The 17,615-nt window shown below is 41.5% G+C and overlaps 1 protein-coding gene across 3 annotated transcripts in view; it reads right to left on the reverse strand.

Annotated features, from left to right (window-relative positions):
• PBX2 (PBX homeobox 2) overlaps window positions 1–17,615 on the reverse strand; it is a 56,073-nt gene that overhangs the window by 32,066 nt on the left and 6,392 nt on the right. For 2 of the 3 annotated variants that reach the window (XM_053722007.1, XM_053722005.1), the window contains exons 2-3: window positions 12,573–12,608; window positions 10,478–10,551 (exon numbers count right to left, since the gene is read on the reverse strand). In XM_053722007.1, coding sequence (XP_053577982.1) covers window positions 10,478–10,551; window positions 12,573–12,608 — 110 coding nt within the window. The remainder of the gene's footprint in view (window positions 1–10,477; window positions 10,552–12,572; window positions 12,609–17,615) is intronic. The other variant, XM_053722006.1, reaches the window with a different exon arrangement.

Raw genomic sequence — 17,615 nt, forward strand, 5'->3', positions numbered from 1 at the left:
TGAGAACGAAAACATTTTTAGAATAGGAGTAAATTAGAAAATTGCTTAAAAATTGCTGCTTTATCTGAATCATGAAAGTTTAATTTTGACTAACTATCCCTTTAACATAATCCAAGGACTTAGTAAAGTAGAAAGAAATATTTTTACTAACTATAGCTTGTGCTAACTTAAAAAACCTAAATAAATGCAACTAAACCCTCTCTAAGATTATTAAGGACATAAACAATTTATGTGCATAGCTTTATCCCTTAACATAAAGCTGGTTTAAATAAAATGCATGTAATCAAAGAGGCCTGAAATCTGTGCATACAAACAAGAGTAATAAATAAAGCAAGTCATTCTCCTAGTGATATAAGTAACAATATTAAATGTTTCGGGGAACAATAGCTGAATTAAAATGTGAACTATCCATGTGAAGCACACAACAGTGCTGATAGTATGAGCATACTGACCATAGTAGATTGTGATACCTTTTAGTGGACCACTACAGGGAAGGATATTGGTCTGTTCATACTTTCAAAACCTCTTTACTTGTGAGGTTGTGAAATCTAATATAGAACCACGGGGCTTGACAAATTAAAGGCAAACTTAGCAATGCTGGGCATAAAATAGAGAAGCCGCAACATTCTTTTTTAGGAGGCAAGTGTTCCTTTATAAAGCTGTCAATCAAGTGGTGGTAGTGCGTGGTTCTGGCATGGTATATGGCAGCCACTGCCTCTGACCACCAGCACAGTACTTTATGGCTCTGGGTGTAGGATAACAGGGAAGTCAGCAGTAACTGAATTCAAACTCCCTCAATGTTTAGTGACTGTCAGGCTGTAAAAACAGAAACAGGAGACCCCAATCTAAAAGAAAATAACAATTTTAAATAATCATGAAGATATTACTGTTACTTGTAAAATGTATCAGATTGCTTTTTTTTCTTTATCTATTGTGCAACCATCTTTATATTTTTATATGAATTTATTGTATTGTTTTATTTAGGAGATAGACTTGTGTATATCGGACAACTAGATAGATACTGTACATATATGTAAAGCTCCAGTTATATTGAAGAATATTTCTCTGTTGTACTTTTATCTTTGTACCCATGGGTAGCGCTGCGGAATCTGTTGGCGCATTATTATTTATTTATTTATAAAAATAATAATAATAATAATAATATAGGACATTTTACAGATACAAATGCTAAATATGGCCGCGACAAACTGCATTCGGCTATTTTTGGAGTCTGATTTCTTCTTATAAAGTGCAACACACTAAGGTCTATGCAAATCCAGATGTTTGTATGTTTCAATTTCACAAGTAGAAAACCGTCTCTGAAAAGCTAAATGGTGCTGACACCGGCCATATTCAGGATTGGTTTGCTAGGAAAACCCAAGAATAAACATCACTAATAGATACTGTAGATAGAGAGATACATAAATGTATATGGATTCAAGGAAATAGCAATGGAGATATATAGGATATAAAGATAGCTATGGGGATAAATAGATATGGAGATAAATGGATAAATAGATATGGAGATAGACAGATATGAAGATAGACAGATAGATAAATAAAATAGATATGAAGATAAATAGATATGTTGATAGAAAAATAGATATGTAGATAGACATAAAAAAGGCCAAGTTATAATTCTATGAGAACATTTGGACCTTTATAAAAAGGTACCACATTATTTTTATAAGGTCAGAAACGGCAATAAAAGAATGTAATATCAGGAACATGGAGCTTTCTGGATACAAACAGCACAATGCACCTTGCCGCAGCTGGCGCAAGCATTCGTTTATTGGATGCGAGGAAGAATGATCTTAATGATTCTTGGGATCAATACCACCCTTCAGCAGGAAAATTGCTGATTGTATCCTGTCTAAGTCACGCACTTTAGTAATGCCCGGGAACCTGCAGGAGATTGTAAGCTACATATAAATATCTAGTGTGATGGGATGGCTACCTGCAAAGGACATAAAATGGACAATATAGCGCAAACTGCTCTCTGGCTCTATAGACACTGAATTGTTTGCTTAGCAAGATAGCAATATACTTGTTCTTTAAAGGGACATTACACACATTGAGATAGTAATACAACACACATACTCTGCAATAGACTCAATGGCATTTCAAAATTGGTGTATTCTGTTTGATTGTGTATTTTTGCTGTTGTGCTTTTAAATTTAGATAAGGTTTGTGGAGGTATGTTCCTTCCCACCAATAACAGCGTGGGAGTTGTCTCTATCAGCTAGTAAGAATTAATATGTAAGCATCAGCTGGGCAGAAACATTTACTGCTAGTTGCCATATGATTTCAAACCTCATTTAATTTTAAGGCTATAATTGGAGTAAGGTGCCAGACAGGGCTGCTACACTTTGTGACGCCTCATTACAGGTATATGCTATAGGCTATCAAAAAATACTATTGAAGGGGGAAAGAAAAAGGACAAAAAGGAGGAGTAAGTGGGGGGGGGGATAATAGAAAATAGGATGAAGGAGAGAATAAAGGGAGCGAGAATAATGAATGAAAAAGGAAGAGAGGAGAGACAGGAAAGAGGGGAGGAGGGAGAGAAAGATAAAAGGAGAGGGGACAGACAAGGATGAGAAGAGAAAGGAGAACAAGGAGAGGCAAGAAAGAGGGGAGAGAGAAGAGACAGAGGAGAGAGGAGGCAGGGGAGAGGAGCAGCAAGGAAGAGTGGAAAGAGAAGAGACAAAGAAAAGGGAAAAGAGAAGAGACAAGGAAGAGAGGAGAGACACGAGAGGGGTGAGGGAGAAAAATAAAATGGAGAAGGAGCAGACAAGAAGAGGGGAGAGGAGAGAGAGGAGAGAGAGAGCGAGAGAGAGAGGGGAGAGCGAGAGAGAGAGGGGAGAGAGAGAGAGAGAGGGGAGAGAGAGGGGAGAGCGAGAGAGAGAGGGGAGAGCGAGAGAGAGAGGGGAGAGAGAGGAGAGAGAGAGAGAGAGAGGAGAGAGAGAGAGAGAGAGGGGAGAGAGAGAGAGAGAGAGAGAGGGGAGAGGAGAGAGAGGGGAGAGAGAGAGAGGGGAGACAGACAGACAAGGGAGCAAGAGGGGAGAGAGAGAGCGAGAGAGAGACAAGGGAGCAAGAGGGGAGAGAGAGAGAGAGAGCGAGAGAGAGAGAGAGAGAGAGAGAGAGAGAGAGAGAGAGAGAGAGAGAGAGAGAGAGAGCGAGCGAGCGAGCGAGCGAGAGAGAGAGAGAGAGAGAGACAAGGGAGCGAGAGGGGAGAGAGAGAGAGAGAGAGAGACAGAGAGACAAGGGAGCGAGAGGGGAGAGAGAGAGAGAGAGAGACAGAGAGACAAGGGAGCGAGAGGGGAGACAGACAGACAAGGGAGCGAGAGGGGAGACAGACAGACAAGGGAGCGAGAGGGGAGACAGACAGACAAGGGAGCGAGAGGGGAGACAGACAGACAAGGGAGCGAGAGGGGAGACAGACAGACAAGGGAGCGAGAGGGGAGACAGACAGACAAGGGAGCGAGAGGGGAGACAGACAGACAAGGGAGCGAGAGGGGAGACAGACAGACAAGGGAGCGAGAGGGGAGACAGACAGACAAGGGAGCGAGAGGGGAGACAGACAGACAAGGGAGCGAGAGGGGAGACAGACAGACAAGGGAGCGAGAGAGAGAGACACAAGGGAGCGAGAGGGGAGAGAGAGAGAGAGAGAGAGAGAGAGAGAGACACAAGGGAGCGAGAGGGGAGAGAGAGAGAGAGAGAGACACAAGGGAGCGAGAGGGGAGAGAGAGAGAGAGACACAAGGGAGCGAGAGGGGAGAGAGAGAGAGAGAGAGAGAGAGACACAAGGGAGCGAGAGGGGAGAGAGAGAGAGAGAGAGAGAGAGAGAGAGACACAAGGGAGCGAGAGGGGAGAGAGAGAGAGAGAGAGAGAGAGAGAGACACAAGGGAGCGAGAGGGGAGAGAGAGAGAGAGAGAGAGAGAGAGAGAGAGAGAGAGACACAAGGGAGCGAGAGGGGAGAGAGAGAGAGAGAGAGAGAGAGAGAGAGACACAAGGGAGCGAGAGGGGAGAGAGAGAGAGAGAGAGACACAAGGGAGCGAGAGGGGAGAGAGAGAGAGAGAGAGAGAGAGAGAGAGAGAGAGAGAGAGAGAGACACAAGGGAGCGAGAGGGGAGAGAGAGACACAAGGGAGCGAGAGGGGAGAGAGAGAGAGAGAGAGAGAGAGAGAGACAAGGGAGCGAGAGGGGAGAGAGAGAGAGAGAGAGAGAGAGAGAGAGACAAGGGAGCGAGAGGGGAGAGAGAGAGAGAGAGAGAGAGACAGAGACACAAGGGAGCGAGAGGGGAGAGAGAGAGAGAGAGAGACAGAGAGACAAGGGAGCGAGAGGGGAGAGAGAGAGACAGAGAGACAAGGGAGCGAGAGGGGAGAGAGAGAGAGAGAGAGACAGAGAGACAAGGGAGCGAGAGGGGAGAGAGAGAGAGAGAGAGAGACAGAGAGACAAGGGAGCGAGAGGGGAGACAGACAGACAAGGGAGCGAGAGGGGAGACAGACAGACAAGGGAGCGAGAGGGGAGACAGACAGACAAGGGAGCGAGAGGGGAGACAGACAGACAAGGGAGCGAGAGGGGAGACAGACAGACAAGGGAGCGAGAGGGGAGACAGACAGACAAGGGAGCGAGAGGGGAGACAGACAGACAAGGGAGCGAGAGGGGAGACAGACAGACAAGGGAGCGAGAGAGAGAGACACAAGGGAGCGAGAGGGGAGAGAGAGAGAGAGAGAGAGAGAGAGAGAGAGACACAAGGGAGCGAGAGGGGAGAGAGAGAGAGAGAGAGAGACAGAGAGACAAGGGAGCGAGAGGGGAGACAGACAGACAAGGGAGCGAGAGGGGAGACAGACAGACAAGGGAGCGAGAGGGGAGACAGACAGACAAGGGAGCGAGAGGGGAGACAGACAGACAAGGGAGCGAGAGGGGAGACAGACAGACAAGGGAGCGAGAGGGGAGACAGACAGACAAGGGAGCGAGAGGGGAGACAGACAGACAAGGGAGCGAGAGGGGAGACAGACAGACAAGGGAGCGAGAGAGAGAGACACAAGGGAGCGAGAGGGGAGAGAGAGAGAGAGAGAGAGAGAGAGAGAGAGAGAGACACAAGGGAGCGAGAGGGGAGAGAGAGAGAGAGAGAGAGAGACACAAGGGAGCGAGAGGGGAGAGAGAGAGAGAGACACAAGGGAGCGAGAGGGGAGAGAGAGAGAGAGAGAGAGAGACACAAGGGAGCGAGAGGGGAGAGAGAGAGAGAGAGAGAGAGAGAGAGACACAAGGGAGCGAGAGGGGAGAGAGAGAGAGAGAGAGAGAGAGAGACACAAGGGAGCGAGAGGGGAGAGAGAGAGAGAGAGAGAGAGAGAGAGAGAGAGAGAGAGAGACACAAGGGAGCGAGAGGGGAGAGAGAGAGAGAGAGAGAGAGAGAGAGAGAGAGAGAGAGAGAGAGAGAGAGAGAGACACAAGGGAGCGAGAGGGGAGAGAGAGAGAGAGAGAGAGACACAAGGGAGCGAGAGGGGAGAGAGAGAGAGAGAGAGAGAGAGAGAGAGAGAGAGAGAGAGAGAGAGAGAGAGACACAAGGGAGCGAGAGGGGAGAGAGAGACACAAGGGAGCGAGAGGGGAGAGAGAGAGAGAGAGAGAGAGACAAGGGAGCGAGAGGGGAGAGAGAGAGAGAGAGAGAGAGAGACAAGGGAGCGAGAGGGGAGAGAGAGAGAGAGAGACAGAGACACAAGGGAGCGAGAGGGGAGAGAGAGAGAGAGAGAGAGACAGAGAGACAAGGGAGCGAGAGGGGAGAGAGAGAGACAGAGAGACAAGGGAGCGAGAGGGGAGAGAGAGAGAGAGAGACAGAGACACAAGGGAGCGAGAGGGGAGAGAGAGAGAGAGAGAGACAGAGAGACAAGGGAGCGAGAGGGGAGAGAGAGAGACAGAGAGACAAGGGAGCGAGAGGGGAGAGAGAGAGAGAGAGACAGAGAGACAAGGGAGCGAGAGGGGAGAGAGAGAGAGAGAGAGACAGAGAGACAAGGGAGCGAGAGGGGAGAGAGAGAGAGAGAGAGAGACAGAGAGACAAGGGAGCGAGAGGGGAGACAGACAGACAAGGGAGCGAGAGGGGAGACAGACAGACAAGGGAGCGAGAGAGACACAAGGGAGCGAGAGGGGAGAGAGAGAGAGAGAGAGAGAGAGAGAGAGAGACACAAGGGAGCGAGAGGGGAGAGAGAGAGAGAGAGAGAGAGAGAGAGAGAGAGAGAGAGAGAGAGAGAGAGAGAGAGAGAGAGAGAGAGACACAAGGGAGCGAGAGAGAGAGAGAGAGAGAGAGAGAGAGAGAGAGAGAGAGAGAGAGAGAGAGAGAGAGAGAGAGAGAGAGAGAGAGAGAGAGAGAGAGAGAGAGAGAGAGAGAGAGAGAGAGAGAGAGAGAGAGAGAGAGAGAGAGAGAGAGAGAGAGAGAGAGAGAGAGAGAGAGAGAGAGAGAGAGAGAGGGAGGAGAGAGAGGAGAGAGAGAGGAGAGAGAGAGGAGAGAGAGAGAGAAGAGAGAGAGAGGAGAGAGAAGAGAGAGAGGAGAGAGAAGAGAGAGAGAGAGAGAGAGAGAGAGAGAGAGAGAGAGAGAGAGAGAGAGAGAGAGAGAGAGAGAGAGAGGAGAGAGAGAGAGAGAGAGAGAGAGAGAGAGAGAGAGAGAGAGAAGGGAGAGAGAGAGAAGGGAGAGAGAGAGACAAGGGAGAGAGAGAGACAAGGGAGAGAGGGGAGAGAGAGAGAGAGAGACAAGGGAGAGAGGGGAGAGAGAGAGAGAGGAAAGGAGACAAGGGAGAGGAGAGGAGACAAGGGAGAGACAAAAGAAAGAGGGGTGAGTAGAAAGACAAGTAAGGGAAGAGAGAGAAGGTAAAGATGACATAGGATACAGAAAGAGGAGGGAGAGGAGTGAAGGAACAGCAAACAGATTAGTGGAGGGGAGAGAGAAGAGACAAGACAAATGAGAGGAAGGAGAGCAAACAGTGGAGATACAAGGAATAATGGTGAAGAAAGACGATGGTAGAGATGAGAGAATGAAAGGAGAGAAAAGTAAGGAAAGAGAACAGACAGAGAGGACACAGAAGGAGGGGGAGAGGAGTAAAAGGAAGAGTAAAAACAAAGATGACAGAAGAGAAGTGAAGGGGAGAAAGGAGACTGAGAAGTGGAGAGAGGAGAGAAAGAAGGAGTAGAGAATAAGAGAAAAGTAAATACCAGGGTAGGATTGGGGCAAAAGATAGTGTTAGTGAAGAGAAGGGAGAAGATAAAGGAGCATATTACGAAAGTGGGGAAACAGACAGATAATGAAACATAAAAATCTGAAGATGAGAAAGAGAAGAGATCTAGAGAAATTATGATAAAACAAGGAAAGAAAACATAGGGTTAAACAAGGAGAGGGGAGTTTGTGAAGCTCTGGTTAGAGAGAGCCAACCAGCAGATAGAAAGATTGGAATTGCATGTGCTCTGACTGTGTCAGATATTTGATCCCTACCTGCCCTCCCCCCTCTGCATTACCAGCCTCAACTAGAAGGAGGGGGGTGGGGGACTCTCCCATGAAAGGAGGGGTGCTCCCAGCACAAGATCCTTTATTGTTACACAAATCAGAATGAAGGAGCATCAAAGACCCCCCCCCCCCCCCGTCCTCTCTCATTTCCAACCTTGTACGCAACAACCATTTAAGTCAGGGGTGTCCAACCTTTCAATATGAGGGGACACTTTGTATGTTTTTTTCCCTTTCTGCAGCAGAAGCAATTAAGTCATTGTGTAAGTCTACAAACTTATTCAAGAATATCTACTTATGTAAAAACAAAGTTTCAATCAGAACTATGCACAAACCAGAAAAGGAAAAAAAAATTATATATATTGTGTGTGTGTGTATGTATTGCATTCTGTGTGGTAGGTTATGCTGTGATATAACAGTATTGTGAAAAAAATATTTTGAGGGTTTACAAAAGGGGAAGATGCACTGTGTATTTAAAAGCTTTCTAGAGACAAAAGCAAAAATATAGTGAAATGCAATTGGACCTAAGTTTTCAACTCTACAAAACTGTTTATCAGAATTTTATTTTAGATCAGTTAGGGCCACAGGTACGCCTATTACAGCCCTCCATGGCTCTTCAAGGGTTAAAAGAATGATATAACACAACTGCAATGTCCATACATTTTGACAACAACCCACACAACATTGAAAAAGGCTCAGCATTTCAGTGCGGTGCTTGTGTCATCTTTAAATTTTAATTGTGTCAAGTTGCAATGATATTGTAAGTTGTTCAAAATTTATAGTAAGCTCATATAGAAGGGGCAGACATATTCTGTGATACGGTAACGTGCACAGAAGGGGGAGGGCACATTGTGTCATACGGTAACGTGCACAGAAGGGGGAGGGCACATTGTGTGATACGGTAACATGTACAGAAGGGGGAGGGCACATTGTGTCATACGGTAACGTGCACAGAAGGGGGAGGGCACATTGTGTCATACGTTAACATGCACAGAAGGAGGAGGGCACATTGTGTCATACGGTAACGTGCACAGAAGGGGGAGGGCACATTGTGTGATACGGTAACATGTACAGAAGGGGGAGGGCACATTGTGTGATACTGTAACGTGCACAGAAGTAGGAGGGCACATTGTGTGATACGGTAACGTGCACAGAAGTAGGAGGGCACATTGTGTGATACGGTAACGTGCACAGAAGGGGAGGGCACATTGTGTGATACGGTAACATGCACAGAAGGGGGCAGGCACATTGTGTGATACGGTAACATGCACAGAAGTAGGAGGGCACATTGTGTGATACGGTAACGTGCACAGAAGGGGGAGGGCACATTGTGTGATACGGTAACATGCACAGAAGGGGAGGGCACATTGTGTGATACGGTAACATGCACAGAAGGGGAGGGCACATTGTGTGATACGGTAACATGCACAGAAGGGGAGGGCACATTGTGTGATACGGTAACATGCACAGAAGGGGAGGGCACATTGTGTGATACGGTAACATGCACAGAAGGGGAGGGCACATTGTGTGATACTGTAACATGCACAGAAGGGGAGGGCACATTGTGTGATATGGTAACATGTACAGAAGGGGGAGGGCACATTTTGTGATATGGTAACGTCAACAGAAGGGGAGGGCACATTGTGTGATACGGTAACGTGCACAGAAGGGGGAGGGCACATTGTGTGATACGGTAACGTGCACAGAAGGGGGCAGGCACATTGTGTGATACGGTAACATGCACAGAAGGGGGAGGGCACATTGTGTGATACGGTAACATGCACAGAAGGGGGAGGGCACATTGTGTGATACGGTAACATGCACAGAAGGGGGCAGGCACATTGTGTGATACGGTAACATGCACAGAAGGGGAGGGCACATTGTGTGATACGGTAACATGCACAGAAGGGGAGGGCACATTGTGTGATATGGTAACATGTACAGAAGGGGGAGGGCACATTTTGTGATACGGTAACGTCAACAGAAGGGGAGGGCACATTGTGTGATACGGTAACGTGCACAGAAGGGGGAGGGCACATTGTGTGATACGGTAACATGCACAGAAGGGGGAGGGCACATTGTGTGATACGGTAACATGCACAGAAGGGGGCAGGCACATTGTGTGATACGGTAACATGCACAGAAGGGGGAGGGCACATTGTGTGATACGGTAACATGCACAGAAGGGGGCAGGCACATTGTGTGATACGGTAACATGCACAGAAGGGGGAGGGCACATTGTGTGATGCGGTAACATGCACAGAAGGGGGAGGGCACATTGTGTGATACGGTAACATGCACAGAAGGGGGAGGGCACATTGTGTGATACAGTAACATGCACAGAACGGGAGGGCACATTTTGAAGGAGCAGGGAACTTTCTATGTTACAGTAAGTATGTACTGAGGGATATGAATCCTTATGTGATCTAGTAAGCATTTTTGGTTCTACAGTATATGTATTGAACAGGGAATGAGTATTTTGCCTGTTATGGTAAGTATCTAATCTGCAAGAGGTCTAGAATATAAATATGGATTTGTGAGAACTCTGTTCTATTGTGTAAGTTTGCCGGGGATCTTTGAAAGTTGTCGTACGTGTATGAAGATTGTGGGGGTACTTTACAATAAGTGAGTATGCAAGGAGATAGTATTTTTATGTTACACTAATTTATCAAGCCCTTCTCTCCCTTTCGACAGCAGGTTCCGACCAGGGAGATTGACAGCTCCTGTCCGCATTTGATTGGCTGTGCGCGGGCAGGGAGTGGGGTTGCACACAAGCGCACAGGAGCATTTGTGTGCAATGGTAAACGCGGGCAGCGGATTGCTGCCCCTGTCCGCCAGTGGATGATAAATCGAGCCATAAGTATAAAAGAAAGCTTTACTTGCTCTAGTAGATAAATAAAGAACAGTATGTGGCACATTAAGCGTGCACTAAAACCATTAGAATGACTGCAGAACAGGTAGGAAGATGTAAAATTTGGGGGAATAACTTGCCTGTTTTCTCTTTAATCTCACACAAAACGCTGAAGAGAGCTGGCTTCATTCTGTGACAGTTTAAGGCGTGTTTCCTATAGAGAGAGAGAAATGACATTAGAATTCTGAGCTACTAAACAGCGGGTTACATTCTAATCCTATCTTTTTCTACAAAACTCACTGTAAGGTTTATTGGATTTTTTTTTTCTAGATAAATCATTTAATAAAACTATAAAAAGTATCAGAATATACCCACATTGTTTGAAAACCCAGTTAACCTGTATATAAATATTTATTACAGTGCAATGGTGATGACAAGGCCTACGCTGATAAGGAGCATTTTGCATTGTATAGGGATAATATAAATGAATTAGGGCTATACTGCATAACGAGATAATGTACAAATTAATTAGCTAACATGGTTTTTATCTGTGATTAGATACTCAGCACTGTACTTTATCACAGTTTAGAAATATACCATACAGCACAGTTTATATGAATTAAAAGGACATTTGTCTTTTGTGATTCACACGGAGCATACAATTAAAAAAAAAAATTATTATCATATTTGATTCATTCTCATGGTATTCTTTACTGAAGAGATACCTAGGTAGGCGTCTAGACTCTAGAGCACTATATGGCAGGAAATAGTCCTGCCATCAAGTGCTCTTGCAAATGGATAACATTCTTGCAAAGCTGTTGCCATACAGTGATGTAAATACGTGCACGCTCCTGAGCTTACCTCCCTGATTTTCAACAAACGATATCAAAGAAAACGTTTTCATAAAAGTAAATTCGACAGCAGCATAAATTTCATGTCCCTTTAACGGTACAGTAACGTTGTGAATCAGAAAAAGCATCCCATTTTAAACACTCTCCCAATTTAATTATATTATCTCATTTGCTTTGTTTTCTTGGTATTCTATGTTGAAAAGCATACGTATGTAGGCTCATAAGCAGCTATTTACTACCCAGTAATGCATCGCTGCTCCTTCAACAACAGATACCAAAAGAAGGAAGCAAATGTATTAGAAGTACATTGGCAAGTTGTTTAAAATGGCCTGAATCATGAAAGAAAATAATTTGAGAGTTTCATGCCCCTTTAATAATGAACATACATTGCTATGTAATGTATCTAAACCCCAATGACAACTGTAAATGAGCTAATAACATTATAGATTCATTTACCATGCAGTAAGCCCCAGTAATTATCAGTGAACAGAACGTAGCATTATTATACAGTGCAGCATATTCATTATGAGCCTAACAGATCCTTATAAACATTACACAGCATAGCGCTCTGTGTGTTAATATTCACTATACAGCTCTACATAGCTATAATTAGGGTTTAGATCATTATCACACCAAGCTGTAATCATTGAAATTCATTGCACTGTATAACGGTGTCTCTCTAGACTATTTTAAAAGGTATATGAAACCCAATTTTTTTCATGATTCAGAATTTACAATTTTAAGCAATTTTCTAATTTAATCCTATTATAAATTTGTCTTCGTTCTCTTAGTATCTTTATTTTAAAAAGCAGGAATAAAAAGATTAGGAGCAGTGCTTACTGATTGGTGGATACATTTAGACATCAATCAGCAAGCGCAATCCAGGTGCTGAACCGAATGTGGGCCGGCTCCTAAACTTATATTTCTGCTTTTCAAATAAAGATGTCAAGAGAACAAAGAATAATTGATAAAAGGAATAAATTAGAAAGTTGCTTAAAATTGCTGCTCTGTCTGAATAATGAAAGACAAAATTTGGGTTTCATATCCCTTTAATGAACCCACTACAGTGTATGATGATGTTGAGTATCTCTATATTTAAAAGTGATGCACTATATAAATATGCAGAGTATCTATACACTGATAATAAACATGCTGTTCTGTAAAATGATGGTCTATATTTAAAGGGACAGTGGATTCAAAATAAAAAACTTTGAGCATGCAATTTAAACAATTTTGCAATTTAATTCGGTTATCAAATTTGCTTCATTCTCTTGGTATCCTTTGTTGAAAAGCATACCTAGGTAGGCTCAGGATAAGCAATGCAATACAGGGAGCTAGCTGCTTTTTGGTGGGTGCACATATATGCCTTTTGTCACTGGCTCACCTGATGCGTTCTGCTAGGTCCTGTGCATTGCTGCTCCTTCGACAAAGGATACCAAGAGAATGAAACAAAAATTAGATAAAAGAAGTAAAGATCTAAATCACAAGACAAATTTGTGGTTTCTGGGCCCTTTAATGAATTTATCTAATATTTCTGTTTACGTACTGTACGTTACATAATTATATATACACTATTTATAATAATTATCAAAACAATGTATGACAGTAGTTCACTAATTATAGCTTTGTTGAGCTCTATAATAAACATCTACTTATTGATAATAAACACACTGTACAGTACAGATACTACATATTCATGCACTGATAATGATGAAAAGAAATTACACTAATAATCTACATAATGTACTATATAGTTATTCTAAGTGTCTGTGTGTGTGTATATATATATATATATATATACACATATATACACACACATATATATATATATACACACACTGAAAATAAACACGCTGCACTGTATAATGATAATGAGCATCTATACACTGATAATGATCACACTGCACTGTATAATGATGATGAGTATCTATACACTGATAATGATCACACTGCACTGTATAATGATGATGAGTATCTATACACTGATAATGAGCACACTGCACTGTATAATGATACTAAGTATCTATACACTGATAATGATCACACTGCACTGTATAATGATGGTGAGTATCTATATGCTGATAATGATCACACTGCACTGTATAATGATGATGAGTATCTATACACTGATAATGATCACACTGCACTGTATAATGATGATGAGTATCTATACACTGATAATGATCACACTGCACTGTATAATGATGATGAGTATCTATACACTGATAATGAGCACACTGCACTGTATAATGATGAGTATCTATACACTGATAATGATCACACTGCACTGTATAATGATACTAAGTATCTATACACTGATAATGATCACACTGCACTGTATAATGATGGTGAGTATCTATATGCTGATAATGATCACACTGCACTGTATAATGATGATGAGTATCTATACACTGATAATGATCACACTGCACTGTATAATGATGATGAGTATCTATACACTGATAATGATCACACTGCACTGTATAATGATCATGAGTATCTATATAATGATAATGATCACACTGCACTGTATAATGATGCGAGTATCTATACACTGATAATGATCACACTGCACTGTATAATGATGTGAGTATCTATACACTGATAATGATCACACTGCACTGTATAATGATGATGAGTATCTATACACTGATAATGATCACACTGCACTGTATAATGATGATGAGTATCTATACACTGATAATGATCACACTGCACAATGATGCGAGTATCTATACACTGATAATGATCACACTGCACTGTATAATGATGTGAGTATCTATACACTGATAATGATCACACTGCACTGTATAATGCTGATGAGTATCTATACACTGATAATGAACACACTGCACTGTATAATGATATGAGTATCTATACACTGATAATGATAATGAGTATCTATACACGGATAATGATCACACTGCACTGTATAATGATGATAATATCTATACACGGATAATGATCACACTGCACTGTATAATGATGATAATATCTATACAATGATAATGATCACACTGCACTGTATAATGATGATAATATCTATACACTGATAATGATCACACTGCACTGTATAATGATGATATCTATACACTGATAATGATGATAATATCTATACACCGATAATGAGCACACTGCACTGTATGATGATGAGTATCTATACACTGATAATAATCACACTGCACTGTATAATGATGTAGAGTAACTATACACTGATAATGATCACACTGCACTGTATAATGATGAGTATCTATACACTGATAATGATCATGCTGCACTGTATAATGATGATGATGAGTATCTATACACTGATAATGAACACACTGCACTGTATAATGATGAGTATCTATACAGTAATAATGATCACACTGCACTGTATAATGATGCAAGTATCTATGCACTGATAATGATCACACTGCACTGTATAATGATGAGTATATATACACTGATAATGATCACACGGCACTGTATAATGATGATGAGTATCTATACAGTAATAATGATCACACTGCACTGTATAATGATGATGAGTATCTATACACTGACAATGAACACGCTGCACTGTATAAATGATGTTGAGTATCTATACACTGACAATGATCACACTGCACTGTATAATGATGATGAGTATCTATATACTGATAATGATCACACTGCACTGTATAATGATGATGAGTATCTATATACGGATAATGATCACACTGCACTGTATAATGATTATGAGTATCTATACACTGATAAGGAACTCACTGCACTGTATAATGATTATGAGTATCTATAAACTGATAATGAACACACTGCACTGTATAATGATGATGAGTATCTATACACTGATAATGATCACACTGCACTGTAAAATGATGATGAGTATCTATACACTGATAATGATCACACTGCACTGTAAAATGATGAGTATCTATATACTGACAAATGATCACACTGCACTGTATAATGATTATGAGTATCTATACACTGATAATGATCATGAGTATACACTGATAATGATCACACTGCACTGTAAAATGATGATGAGTATCTATACACTGATAATGATCACACTGCACTGTATAATGATGATGAGTATATATACACTGATAATGATCACACTGCACTGTATAATGATGATGAGTATCTATACACTAATAAACACACTGCACTGTATAATGATGATGAGTATCTATACACTGATAATGATTACACTGTACTGTATAATGATGATGAGTATCTATACACTGATAATAACACGCTGCACTGTATAATGATGATTAGTATCTATACACTGACAAACACACTGCACTGTATAATGATGATGAGTATCTATACACTGATAATGACATGCTGCACTGTATAATGATGATGAGTATCTATACACTGATAATGACATGCTGCACTGTATAATGATGATGAGTATCGATACACTGATAATGATCACACTGCACTGTATAATGATGATGAGTATCTATACACTGATAATGATCACACTGCACTGTATAATGATGATGAGTATCTATACACTGATAACACACTGTACTGTATAATGATAATGAGTATCTATACACTGATAATGATCACATTGCACTGTATAATGATGATGAGTATCTATACACTGATAACACACTGTACTGTATAATGATGATGAATATCTATACACTGCACTGCACTGTATAATGATCACACTGCACTGTATAATAATGATGAGTATCTATACACTTACAATGAGCACGCTGCACTGTATAATGATATTGAGTATCTATACACTGATAATGAGCACGCTGCACTATACAATGATGATGAATATCTATACACTGATAATGATCACACTGCACTGTATAATGATGATGAGTATCTATACACTGATAATGACACGCTGCACTGTATAATGATGTTGAGTATCTTTACACTGACAAACACACTGCACTGTATAATGATGATGAGTATCGATACACTGATAATGACACGCTGCACTGTATAATGATGAGTATCTATACACTGATAATGATCACACTGCACTGTATAATGATGATGAGTATCTATACACTGACAAACACACTGCACTGTATAATGATGATGAGTATCTATACACTGACAAACACACTGCACTGTATAGTGATGTGAGTATCTATACACTGATAATAAATACTTAACAGAAGTTAACAAATCTGTTTTAAATTTAGGAGCCAGTAAGAATATTTTGGAGCCAGTGATATTTGGAGTATAACCCAAAACTTTAGGAGCCAGGGGTAAAAGTCTAGTAGACACTGGCGCTCTGGTTCCTGGGTTTGTCGAGCCCCGCTAAAGATGCTGAGTACCTATTTGCCAATAATGAACACACTGCACTGTATAATGGCATTAAGTATTTATAGAGTGATAATCTACACACTGTGCTGTATAATAATAGAGAACAACATTTTTTTTGCACTGCACACTTGTTTCAAAAACAGTTCTGTAGCTTATTAAGTCCAAAAATAAGTTGCGCTGGAACGTCCCTTTAATGTACAAAATAGCCATAATTGTTTAGATACTCATTTATTGTGCAGTGCATCAAATTCATCGATGGTATATAAATAATCTGCGATAAAGAGTAGTATATTTATGATCAGTAGATAGATAATGCTGTTGCTTTTACAACACAGGATTTTTACTGTCCGTTTATAAATAGTATCATTGTAAAATGTAGCGATACAAATCCTGATGTAGTTTGCAAGATAAAATATAGCTTTTATTCATCAACAAGTTAAAAAACAAAACCTTACAAATGCTCAGCAAAATACTCAGCAAAATGATACACAAGCTTAAAGGGACAGTCTAGGCCAAAATAAACTTTCATGATTCAGATAGATAGAGCATTTTAAACAATTTTCCAATTTACTTTTATCAACAATTTTGCTTTGTTCTCTTGGTATTCTTAGTTGAAAGCTTAACCTAGGAGGTTCATATGCTAATTTCTTAGACCTTGAAGCCCACATCTTTCAGATTGCATTTTAACAGTTTTTCACCACTAGAGGGTGTTAGTTCACGTATTTCATATAGATAACACTGTGCTCGTGCACGTGAAGTTATCTGGGAGCAGGCACTGATTGGCTAGACTGCAAGTCTGTCAAAAGAACTGAAAAAAGGGGCAGTTTGCAGAGGCTTAGATACAAGATAATCACAGAGGTTAAAAATATATTATTATAACTGTGTTGGTTATGCAAAACTGGGAAATGGGTAATAAAAGGGATGATCTATCTTTTAAAACAATAAAAATTCTGGTGTAGACTGTCCCTTTAAAGGGACATTCAAGTAAAAAATAAACTTTCATGATTCAGATAGGGCATGTAATTTTAAACAACTTTCCAATTTACTTTCATCATCAAATTTGCTTTGTTCTCTTGGTATTTTTTGTTGAAGGATAAACCTAGATAGGCTCATATGCTAATTCAAAAGA

This window comes from Bombina bombina, chromosome 7, assembly GCF_027579735.1.
Source record: "Bombina bombina isolate aBomBom1 chromosome 7, aBomBom1.pri, whole genome shotgun sequence".
Taxonomy (NCBI): domain Eukaryota; kingdom Metazoa; phylum Chordata; class Amphibia; order Anura; family Bombinatoridae; genus Bombina; species Bombina bombina.